Consider the following 12,787-nt stretch of genomic DNA (forward strand, 5'->3'; position numbering starts at 1 on the left):
GGTGTCAATTAAAACGAAAACTTGGAATACTTAGTTTATCATACAAATGAGTCGTTTAATTTACTCGTCATTACATCACCTGACAAAAGAGACCTCTCATTTTATCAAGTCCAAATATTAATATAATAATTTCTTCACTACTATTTCTTTCATATTTATACTTTCACAACAGTTTTCTATTTTAATTTCTTCATTTTCAGAAGCCTCAGAAATATTTTGAATAAACTAATTAAACGTCGTCTTCTTCTGCATTTATTGAAAAGACAACAGGAACATAAATAAGCACCTATAAATATGTAGAGGGGACGCAGAAGGGGTTAACAGAGTCGGTGTCTGTGACTCTGAGCTACTTGTAACTCACCGGCCAAGACATGTTAAAAAAGAAGAGCACTGAAACCCGTAAGCCAAAACAGTAGAAAGATCAGCAGAAAGAGAGATTGAAGATTGAAGAAGGTAGAGGGGATGGAGTTGGGTTCTGTGTGGATGGTCCTTGGGGCCTTGCTTGGAGGTCTGTTGGCTCTGAAATGGGTGAGGAGCAGAGCAAACAGCTGGCTGTATGAGAACCAGTTGGGGGATTTGAAGTATAGTCTTCCTCCAGGCGACATGGGCTGGCCTCTCATTGGAAATATGTGGTCTTTCCTCAGAGCTTTCAAGTCCAGTGATCCTGACTCCTTCACTGCCGATTTTGTCAAAAGGTCATCTCTCTCTATCTGTGTTGTCTCGAACAGTTTAAGCTTGCTAGATAGTGCTTGTAGAGTAAATGTATGAGGAAATAGTAAATACCTTATTGTACGTTTAGACTGTTCTTGGTGCATGTCTCTAGATATCTTCTTATATGAAAGTTTCATCTAAGATATTTGGAAGAGTGCCGTATGTCTTGTCTTATGACTCTGGTCCTCTCCTTTGGCTATGTTGCTTGCACTGAACCACTCATGATATGCTTGTCAGTTTTTAACAAATGGTGGTTGTTGGGGTTATATTGTGGAAGAGGTTAGTGGTAAGTTATTAAATGTGAGGGAAAGTCTCATCCTATGAGTTAGCTTTTGAGATTGAAAAGATCTTGGATCGCCCAATATTGGTATCAAAGCCATGATTTAACATTCTCCCCAGGATGCTAGACATGTGGTGCCGCTGATTCGGAGCCCAATATGTGAGGGGGAGATTGTTGGGGTTATCTCACATTGGTTGTGGAAGGGCCTGATGGTCAGTTATTAAGTGTGAGAGACAGTTTCATCTCATGAACTAACTTTTGGGGTTGAGAAAGTTCTGGATCGCGCCCGCCCAATAGTGATTTCATGTGGGCACTGGGTGCTAATAAAACAAAATAAGATTGGAAATTTTTTTAATATGGGTCACTCAAATTAAGTTGCCCTTTGGAGTAAATGGAATTGTAAAACTTTTCAATCTTAATATGGGTCACTCAAATTAAGTTGCCCTTTGGAGTAAATGGAATTGTAAAACTTTTCAATCAGTCTGATAGAAATTTTGATTGTAGGCCATTCAATTAGCAATTTTCAATTTTTCAATCAATCAGATAGAAACGTGTATTCATGCTTGCCTTTTCAGTGACATTATATTGGATTTTTATAGAAAACCCCGTTGCATCTCTGATTGGACAGACACAAGCCATGTTTTCCAGCTCAGAAGTTCACTTTGAAGTGGGAAAAAAGCTTGGTTAAGATTGATTTGTTAATTAAATTGCAGGCTTGCAGTATTGGACTTGTCTTATTCTTTTCTTTCTCTTGTTCTTCTCTTTTCTTTTGTTTTCTTGTGCTCAAGACTTTTAGCCTCGTCAATTCTTTTGTGCTAGATTCATAGCCTCTGCACAGTTTTTTACTGCCGTAAACGACCAATCTATCAAGCCTAAACTTCCAAAGTTAATAGACTATCAACTTGTTCAGTATTTTTTTGAAAAAAAATTTATAGTTGCAAGTAATTGATGTCTCAGTCTAAGCTTGGATGCCAAATTTAGGTCTTACTATTGTTTTTATTGCTGCTTAATCTATTAACACTGCAGCTGGTTTAATTCCTATTGTGAAAAACAAGTATGAGATTGCACAGCGGAAATATAAAATGTAGCAAGCAAATGAAGCACAAAATATGATTCACACACACTGTATATCTAAAAACAACAAGAAACAGTACAGCAATTTACGTGATTCGGAAAAACCTACATCAACGGGAGCAATTCGGCAAAGGATTTCATTATGAAAATGAAAGTACACAATACAATGGTTACAATGATCTCTCTATACTTCACAATATGCTTAGAAAGACATATTTAACAACCCCTCGGAGGCTTCCTTCCAAGTACCCAACCGTCCCAATGTTCATATTCAAAATTTGAATTCTTTCTCGTAGCCTCTGAGAGCACTCGTCGACGAGTAGGGTACACTCGTCGATGATTAGGGTCCACTCGTCGACTAGTGAGGCCTACTCGTCGACGAGTCACTGATAAACTGAGATTTGCTGCTCTCGGTATCTCAGATGTTTGAGATTTTTTGGCTCTCAGTATCTCCTTGTCGACGATTGAGGGACACTCGTCGATGAGTCCTTGCTGCACAGCACCAATGAATTCATTCATATGCTTTTTTTTCCTTTGTTTATGAACTCCACTAAGTATAAGAGCCACACAAATACAACAATATCCATCTTGGCGATTATACGCCCTTTAGGAGAACCTGAAAAAAAAATCTGATTGTTCCACCTTGAACTTAGAACGTTCGGTTGAGTTTGTCTCCCTTCTAGCACTTGGAGACATGAAGTAAGTTCAAGCAATGCTTGAACTTTTCAGTAGTGATTGACTTTGTCAAAATATCCGTTGCGTTTTTAGACGTATGAACCTTCTCCAAGATAAGTTTACCTGAATTAATCAACTCCCGAACCCTGTGGAATCTCAAATCAATATGTTTGGTTCTAGCATGGTACACTTGATTCTTTGCTAAGTAAATAGCACTTTGATTGTCACAGCGCAGTACAACCCTATTTTGTTGTAGGCCCAGCTCTTTGACTAAACCAGTAAGCCATAAGGCTTCCTTTACAGCCTCGGTAACTGCCATATATTCCGTTTCAGTTGTGGACAATGCTAGCAGAGATTGAACCATGAATCTCCAACAAATAGGTCCTCTTATAAGGGTAAAGACATAACCCGTTGTAGACCTTCTTTCATCCACATCCCTTGCATAATCAGCATCTACAAACCCCACAACTGAAGGACTACCCTGTTGCTTGCCGAACATGATGCCATAGATGTACCCCATAAGTATCTGAAGATCCATTTGACGGCTTCCCAATGTTGTCTTCCTGGATTAGAGAGAAACTTACCACACTCACACCATGTGTTAAGTCTGGTCTTGTACATACCATGACATATATTAAACTTCCCACGGTGCTAGCATAGTGGACCTTTGACATGTCCTAGATATCTTCATCCATACTTGGGCAATCTCCAACAGACAATTTAAAATGACTTGCGAGGTGTACATACCGGTTTTGCATCAATCATGCCAAACCTATCCAACACCTTCTCCACATAACCGTCTTGAGATAATCATAACCTCCCTGCAGTTCTATCCCGACGAATCTATATCCCAAGTATTTTCTTAACTGAATCAAGATCTTCAATGTCAAACTCTTTATGCAATAGTTCCTTTAACTGGTTTACCTCAGTTAAATTTTTTGCAGTTATTAACATACAATTGACATACAATAACAAGAAAATAAAAGAACCATCATCAAGTTTGTTTTCATACACGTAACAGTTATACTCACATCTTTTGTAGCCAATCTTGATAGGAATCAAATCTTTTATACCGTTGTCTTGGAGACTATTTCAACCCGTAAAGAGATTTTTCAACTTCCAAACTAAGTTTTCTTTCCCTAGTTCACTAAATCCCTCCGACTATACCATATAAATTTGTTCGTCCAAGTCACCATGAAGAAATGCCATCTTCACATTCATTTGTTCCAAATATAGATCATAGTGAGTTACCAACCCCAACACTATCCTAATAGAAGTGTGTTAGACCGCAGGTAAAATGATTTTATCATAATCTATTCCCTTTTTCTATGAGTATCCTTTTGCCACTAACCTTACCTTGAATTTTTCTCCTTCCTTTTTTGAAATTGCTTCCTTCTTCCTATATTCCCATTTGCAGCCTATAGCCCTCTTCCCATTTGGAAGCTCCACCAATTCCCAAGTTTGATTCTTATGTAATGATTCCATTTCCTCAATCATTGCATCCATCCACCTATCTTTCTCTAGATTGTGCACTGCCTCTTGAAATGTAGTTGGATCATTGCAACTAGTAAGGAAAGTATAAGACACTAACTCTTCAAATCCATACCTTGGTGGTGGTCTGATAGTGCATCTATATCTCCGTATAGGAAGATTGTCAACTTGTTGATTTCCCGAACTAGAATTCCCTGCAACCAAAGGATCATGATCATTGTCGTTGCCCCGAGCTTCTAACTCCACCTGCACAACATGTTCGTTTCTGCCCCAGTTTTCTGGCTTCTGTTTCTGTTCATCACAATCTTAAGTATGCTTCACCATAGCCTTTTCATCAAAGACTACATCTGTATTGATCACTACCTTGTTTGCCACTGGATCGCACAACTTGAACCCCTTCACACCCTTATGATATCCCAAAAAGATGCAACGTCTGGACTTAGCGTCAAGCTTTGATATCTTCTCACTAGACACGTGAACATAGGCTAGATAACCAAATACCTTCAATTCGGAGTAGTCTACTGCATTTCCTGTCCATACCTCTTTTGCCACTTTCCTTTCTAGTGATGCTCTTGGTGATTTGTTTATCAAGAAACAAGTCATACTAACTGCCTCAGTTCAGAAGTTCTTTGGTAGCCCTATATTAAGCCTGAGACATCGAGCTCTTTCAGTTAGAGTTCGGTTTATCCTTTCAGCCACACCATTTTGTTGAGGTGTCCGGCGTATAGTAAAATGTCTCTTAATGCCCTACTTCTCAAAAAACCCCATGAACCTAGAATCAGTGTACTCGGTCCCATTGTCTGACCTTAGACATTTGATTCTTCTTCTCGTCTAGTTTTTCACTTCAATTTTCCACAACTTGAACTTGGCAAACGTATCAGACTTATGCCGCATGAAATATACCCAGACTTTCCATGAGTAATCGTCAACAAAACTCACATAATACACATGTCCACCTCTTGATGCTACTTTAACCGGACCCCAAACATCGGAATGTACATAATCAAGAATGTCTTCCATCTTGTGTATAGATGATTTGAACTTTGCTCTGTTTTGTTTTCCAAGAATACAAATCTTGCAAAAATCTAGCTTACATGTTTTCATACCTTTAAAGAGTTTCCTCTTGTGAAGTTCCTTCATACCATGTTCCCACATATGCCCAAGACTCATATGCCACAAAACGGTTTTATCAGATTCATCATCTACAGTTGCAGCTCCACTTACAACAGTAGTTCCCTGCAATGTGTAAATATTCCCATCTATCTTTTGTCCTTTCATCACCATGAGATTACCTTTCCATACTTTCATAACCCCACCTTCGGACTTGTAATTGAAACCATTACAATCCAAGGTGCCAAGTGAAATAAGAATCTTCCTTAACTTCGGTATGTGTCTTACATTACTCAAGGTTCTCACAGCACCATCAAACATTTTAATTTTAATATTTCCAATGCCAATGATCTTACAAGAAATATCATTGCTCATAAGAACGGGACCTAAATTTACTAACCTGTAAGTGCTGAACCACTCCTTATTTGGAATCATATGGTAAGAACATGCCAAATCAAGTATCCATGAGTCCGTAAGGTGATCCGACCTTGACAAAACTGAAAGTACATCACCATCACTGCAAACTTAATTTTCTTCTTAAACCACATTTGCTGATTTTGAAGTCCCTTCATGCTTTTCAGCATTTTCTTTCTTCCAATATGGACACTCTAGTTTAACATGCCATTTTTTACCGCATTTATAACATCGGATATCATTTTTCTTCTTAGATTGAGTACGAGATTTTTGACTCGATCCACTTTTGAGCTTTCCTTTGCCAGACTTATTGTTACCTTTCACCACAAGTCCTTCTCCATGTGAGTTTTCATCACAAATTTTTAGCCTTTGATGAAAATTCAATAAGGCACTTGTCACCTCTTCTAAATTAAGAGTCTCTTTCCCTCAAGTAAGAGTGGTAACTAAATTTTCATAAGTATGAGTCGCTGGCAAGGAGTTTAGTAACATCAAAGTCTTATCATCTTCATCAAACTTAACATCAACATGCATTAAATCACTTATGATTTGATTAAATACATTGATGTGTTGATTTGATTTTGAACCATCGACCATCTTAAGTCAATAAAGACGCTGCTTAAGAAATAATTTATTTGAAAGTGATTTGGACATGTACTGACTTTCTAACTTTTGCCATACAGCTGCTGGAGAATCCTCCTCCATCACATGATAGAGCACTTCGTCGGTCATTCACAAACGTATTGTGGAAACAACCTTGGCCCCCAATTCTTTCCAAGTTGCCTCATCCATATCGACCGCTTGAACTCCATATAAGGCCTTCACCATCCCTTGTTGCACGAATACATCATTTACTCTCCTCTGCCACAAACCGAAGTTTCCGGTTCCATCTAATTTGACAATGTCAAACCTTACAGAAGAAGAACCTGATGTCATGACAACAACGCTCTGATACCAATTGTTGTGAAAAACGAGTATGGGATTGCACAATGGAAATATAAAACGCAGCAAGCAAATGAAGCACAAAATATGATTCACACATGCAGTATATTTGAAAACTGCAAGAAACAACACAATGATTTACTTGGTTCAGCAAAGCCTACATCCATGAGAGCAATTCGGCAAAGGATTTCATTATGAAAATGAAAGTACACAATACAGTGGTTACAATGATCTCTCTCTACTTCACAATATGCCCAGAAAGACATATTTAACAACCCCTCGGAGGCTTTCCTCCAAATACCTAACCGTCCCAACGTTCATATTCAAAATTTGAATTCTTTCTCGCAGCCTCGAGAGCACTTGTTGACGAGCAGGATACACTTATCGACGATCAGGGTCCACTCGTCAACTAGTGAGGCCCACTCGTCGCGAGTCACCGATAAACTGAGATTTGCTGCTCTCGGTATCTTCGATGTTTGAGATTTTCTGACTCTCGGTATCTCCTCGTTGACGATTGAGACACACTCGTCGACGAGTCCCTACTGCACAACACCAATGAATTCATCTATATGTTTTTGTTCCTTTGTTTATGAACTCCACTAAATATAAGAGCCACACAAACGCAACAATTCCAAAAAGATTTACACATTTAACCATTTTCATGTTTTATTGATTCATTCAATTTTTATTTTTGAAGTGTAAGGTTTGTTCAATTCCAATTTATATAATAGCATTTGGATAACCAATGCAGATTTGGGAACACTGGAATTTACAAGGCTTTCATGTTTGGAAGCCCAAGCATCATTGTAACAGCAGCTGAAACAAACAGAAGGGTCCTAAATGATGATGATGGGTTTAAGCCTGGTTGGCCTAGCTCAACCGTGAAGCTAATTGGAGAGAAATCATTTATTGGCATTTCTTATGAAGAACACAAGCGTCTCCGGCGATTAACTGCAGCACCAGTCAATGGTCATGAAGCATTGTCTGTCTATTTGGAATTTATTGAAAAGATTGTGATAGAGGCACTAGACAGATGGGCTGGCATGGGGCAAATCGAGTTCCTAACACAGCTCCGAAATCTTACTTTCCGGATAATTATGCACATATTTCTCAGCGAGGCGAGTGAACCAATGATGGAGGCTTTGGAGAAGGAATATACTACGCTTAATTATGGAGTTAGAGCCATGTCAATCAATATCCCGGGATTTTCGTACCATAAGGCACTCAAGGTGAGGTCTAATTGCCTTCTTTTCTTTTTTCATCTTAATATATTCAATGCCATAAGTTCAATTTCCCAATGCCACGCATTAGGATCCCATTGCCACACTACTTTGAACAAGGCTCTTAGATGATCCAATGCTCAAAATTTCAGATGCTGAATCCATTTTCATTGAGATGGCTCTTATTCTTACCTGTAAATTTAACCGCAAGCTAACCTCTGTTTCTAATTATTGTAACAACAGCTATCGCTACATCATAATATGCGTTAGATATAATAACAATATGACAAGGAAGAATTTTTTTCATCCTAATTGTTTGAATTTATCTTTATCAAGTCAGTAATGTTTGTTTGTGTTTGGATTGAAATGATCATCCTAATTTCAGGCTCGCAAAAATCTGGTGGCTGTTTTTAAATCTATTGTGAAAGAACGAAGAGAACACAGGAAGCACAGTCCTGTGACAGGGAAGAGAAAAGACATGATGGATGCTCTGCTGGATGTTGCAGATGAGAATGGCAGAAAATTGACTGATGAGGAAATAATTGATGTAATGCTTATGTACTTGAATGCTGGCCATGAATCCTCTGGACATATTACCATGTGGGCAACTGTTTTACTGCAAGAACACCCGGAATTCCTCGAGAAAGCCAGGGTATTCCTGCACCCAACTCCATCTTGTCTTCTGATACTGTTTCAAAGCATAAGAATGACCATTGTATGTGCATTAGGCTATTTTTGGTTCTAATCATGCACATGGCAACTAATTGAACAAATCACAAGTGTTCTTTTCCTATTTTAGTCTACTCAGCAACTAAACTGATCATTAGTTAAGAGTCTTAAGACTTTTTACTGATTCGTCTCTCACTGTTGGATAATTGTTTCTCCCCGTTAATTTTTTACTTATAGATTTAGTTTTCTTGAATTCTGAACTCTGCTTCTTCATTACATTTGACTACACTGCAGGCAGAGCAAGAGGAGATAGAGAGGAACAGGCCATCTAATCAGGTGGGGATGACACTGAGGGAAATTCGGCAGATGAAGTATCTTTCTGATGTATGTGTTTGTGATTTGGATTCCTGTTCATTCAAATTCTATTAAGAAAATTTAGTTTTGTAATGTAACAATATCCATGTTTTCTCTTTCATGTCTTCTACTAAGTCCATATTTCTTATTCTAATGATAAATACTGAAGGTTATCGATGAAACGCTTCGCCTGGTGTCTTTTTCATTAATGGTGTTCCGAGAGGCAAAAAAAGATGTCAACGTAGGCGGTGAGTTTATGTTTGTGTTTGGTAATGTTCGTGGATTGTGTAATTAATAAATGAATTGAACTTCTCTCTTAGTGTTATTGTATGCTTCATAAAAAGGGATGTGAACAAAAGCTAAAAAATGTGATTGTCTGGAAGAGATTTGTTAGCATCGAAGGAGTCCATGGGTGAACTTGATACACATGAGTGAACACCAATTTGATCCAAAAGCTTAAGTGGGTCTTACCACTGACGCCTTAGATGCCTTGAATTGCATTCCATGTATCTCCGAACCAATCCTACCCTTCACGTCTTGACCCTATTCGGATCCATCCCAGAGGCCTAGATGATCTTTATTGGCCTCAGTCACACACTTGGTCCTCAAACTGTTAGCACTTGATACCACTTGTTAGCACCAAAGGAGTTCATAGGTGGACTTGATGCATATGGATGAATACCAATTTTACCTAAAAGTTTAAGTCTATTAGGTTTTGGGCTCAACCATCTATATAAACATCCATCATTCACTCAAATTTTCCACAAACTCACAAGTGAAATTTCCAGCAAGATCATGATATTCTCAACCACAACCAATGACTGGAAAAGCAGCCTATGTATATACTTTTGCCATGTGAAATGGAAGTATCAGGTATCAACTAGTATTCACTGACTGAAAATGGTGTGATTTCAGGTTATATAATTCCTAAAGGCTGGAAAGTGCTGGCCTGGTTTAGAACCGTTCACAATGATCCCGAAACCTATCCAGACCCAAAGAAATTTGATCCTTCCAGATGGGAAGTCAGTTGAATTAATATATGTGCACCTTCCGTGTCACTGTTTGTGTAAATATGGACCTCTTTAATTTGCTGATTTGTGTTATGCTGTGTGTAGGGTTTTACACCCAGACCTGGAGCATTCCTTCCCTTTGGTGCAGGAAGCAGATTGTGCCCCGGAAATGATCTTGCCAAGGTTGAAATCTCAATTTTTCTTCATCATTTCCTCCTCAAATATCGGTGAGATATCTTGCGGCCATTTCCTCGTTTTTATTGCCCTTCCTGATATTGTCAAAGATAGACGTCTAACTTTATATCTTCTCTTTGTTTTTTTTGCAGGCTTGAAAGGCTGAATCCCAAGTGCCCATTGATGTATCTTCCACATACAAGGCCCACAGATAATTGCTTGGCGAAGATCAAAAGACTCTAAAATTCTCAACCAGGATAGAGAGTCCTGCAATACATAACAATTTATTACTGGGTATTTTAAGACCTTTATTTTTTTTATGTGCAAAAAATAGGAATTTAAGTTTCTGCATCTTGTAGGATGAGACTGCAAATTATGTTGCTTGTAATATATGTGGGCTTTGCAGACTGCTAATGATCCTGTAATGTATGAGGGAAGATCCATGTTAGAACTGTGTTGCCTGAAAATTAAGCCAATCTTCACTTCTATTTTTAACGAATAACGCATGATTATATTCCAATATGCGGGTATTTTACATATGGAAAATTTTCTTTAACATTTGATAATATGAGTTTAGAGGCAGAAATGCTTGCAAAAGCATAGGATGGTTAGATAAAAGGCAATCCTATAGGCTGTTTTCACCCTTTTGACGAACACGGTGACTTCCAATCTTTGAAGCTTTATTGGTAAGCATTTCTTGGTGTTACGGGCTGAATATTTTACAACTTTGTGAAATGATTGTGCAATGTTAGCCAAAGCCCTCTTGTTTAACTAGCTAACCTAGTGTTTATCACAATTTATCGACAAAACACTCTCATTGTCATTTAAACAGATATAAGTGGAAGCAATAAGCAACTTATGAAAGCAATGACATTTAAGCAGTAAACATTGAAATAACGTAATTCATTATCAACACCTCTGTTAACCATGTGTGTCTATGGAGGGAGGCAAGTATGCTAAACACGTTGATAAGTGCTAGCGAGTTTTACAAGTTGATGAACGCTCATCCTTCCCTAAAGGTATTTCTATGTTATTCTCACTCTGGCATTAGGAAACATCAATATGATCTAGGAGTCATCCTTCCCTTTTTATCCTAGGCAAAAACTATCTTTTGAAAAATAATCCTACTCTAGTATTTACATGATAGAAACTCATCTCAAATGCATGAGATAAGCGGTCACAGACAAATATAATGTCTTGAACAAGCTCGGTTCGTGACGCTTGGCCATATAAGACATTTGGTGTGAGAAAATGGCACTGTTCCTTCCAATCTTTGAAACTTTATTGGTAAGCATTTCTTGGCCATGTAAGATATTTGGTGTGGGAAAATGGCAAGTCCCATCTTATGTCCTAAGAAACACAATTTCTCAATTTGATGCATAAAACATTGTGGAATTTATGATTCCATTATATATATATATATATATATATATATATATGTATGTATATTTTTTTTCTCAATGGCAAAATGTCACTATTAATTTGACAAGATAAGCTCAAGCAGTATATATTTTTCTTTCAACACATTATGAATGCGTGTCTTGTAAGATACTATGAACAATAATTGTGAGGATTGAACACTGGGATCCTCTTTGCTACAAAATAAAAAATATATGAGCTAGAGCTCTCTCTCTCTCACTCTAGCATAATGGCCTATAGACTAACCTATTTCCCTTACGAAATATGTGCAAGAGAGGAGAAAGACTACCCTAAGTAGAGTCCAACCCAACCTTATCAATTGGATTGAATACCACTCTCTGTGAGATTTCTCGTATTATATAGCAAATAGAAATGTCAGTTACAAGGCTGAAAATCGGCAATTACATCCATCTAGGAAACTAAATAAAGCAATTACAACCAGCCTATTAATTACATAATATCAACTACAATCAGCCTACTAATCACAGAATATTTACAAATTATGGCATCGTATCTGACTGACATCCCCCCTCAAATTGATGCTTCTGGATTTGATGCTGGCCAATTCAGAAGCATCAATTTGCTCACAAGGAACTGATGGCGCTGTCGTGTCATAGCCTTCATGAAGACGTCAGCTATCTGGAGGTGAGTAGGAACATGAGACAAAGATATAATTCGAGTGTCCAAGGCTTTTCGAATAGAATGACAGTCTACTTCAATGTGCAAAATTAGCAGCAATTTGAATGACACTAGTATTATTAGCATGAAGAGGAGTAGAATCAAATTGAGAAAAACCAAGCTTGGCCAGAAGCCTATGAAGCTAGACAATCTCAGAACATGCAGTAGACATTGCTCGGTAATCAGATTCAGTAGAGGATTTAGAAACACGAGCTTGTTTCTTACTTTTCCAAGAGATCAAAGAATCACTAAGAAATATGCACCAACCCATGGTAGACCGCCGAGTATCAAGACATCCGGCCCAATCCACATCACTATAAGCGGCAAGGCGAAGCAGAGAGCTAGTTGGAAAGAACAACCCATGGCTAGGTGACCCCCGAAGATATCAAATAATACGGCGAACAGCAGCAAAATGAAGGTGGCATGGAGTTTGCATAAATTGACTAACCTGTTGGACAATAAAGGAAATATTAGGCCGAGTAATAGTCAAATAGTTCAAGCTCCCTACCAACTATCGGAACACAGTGGGATCAGAAATAAGATCACCCTCCTCACTTAGATATTTCACA

General features: G+C 38.1%; 1 protein-coding gene across 2 annotated transcripts; it reads left to right on the forward strand.

Annotated features, from left to right (window-relative positions):
- Positions 1–280: 280 nt before the first annotated feature.
- Positions 281–10,643, forward strand: LOC131166139 (ent-kaurenoic acid oxidase 1-like). Of its 2 annotated transcripts, XM_058124446.1 has the most exons (8): positions 281–695; positions 7,446–7,923; positions 8,300–8,566; positions 8,878–8,967; positions 9,107–9,185; positions 9,853–9,959; positions 10,053–10,174; positions 10,274–10,643. In XM_058124446.1, exons 1-8 carry the CDS (start codon positions 463–465, stop codon positions 10,362–10,364), a joined length of 1,467 nt encoding a protein of 488 aa, XP_057980429.1. In that variant the 5' UTR covers positions 281–462; the 3' UTR covers positions 10,365–10,643. The 2 variants fall into 2 exon arrangements, 1 of the variants encoding a protein (XP_057980429.1); XR_009139741.1 differs by lacking the exon at positions 9,853–9,959 and having other exon boundaries at positions 331–695; positions 10,274–10,300.
- Positions 10,644–12,787: the final 2,144 nt, after the last annotated feature.

This window comes from Malania oleifera, chromosome 10, assembly GCF_029873635.1.
Source record: "Malania oleifera isolate guangnan ecotype guangnan chromosome 10, ASM2987363v1, whole genome shotgun sequence".
Classification (NCBI taxonomy): Eukaryota; Viridiplantae; Streptophyta; class Magnoliopsida; order Santalales; family Ximeniaceae; genus Malania; species Malania oleifera.

Excerpts from the sequence above, each read along its gene's own strand:
- LOC131166139 (XM_058124446.1), top strand. The coding sequence starts at position 463 with ATGGAGTTGGGTTCTGTGTGGATGGTCCTTGGGGCCTTGCTTGGAGGT. Across the intron at positions 696-7,445 it reads ACTGCCGATTTTGTCAAAAG|ATTTGGGAACACTGGAATTT; the intron begins GTCATCTCTCTC and ends TAACCAATGCAG. Across the intron at positions 9,960-10,052 it reads TTGATCCTTCCAGATGGGAA|GGTTTTACACCCAGACCTGG; the intron begins GTCAGTTGAATT and ends TGCTGTGTGTAG.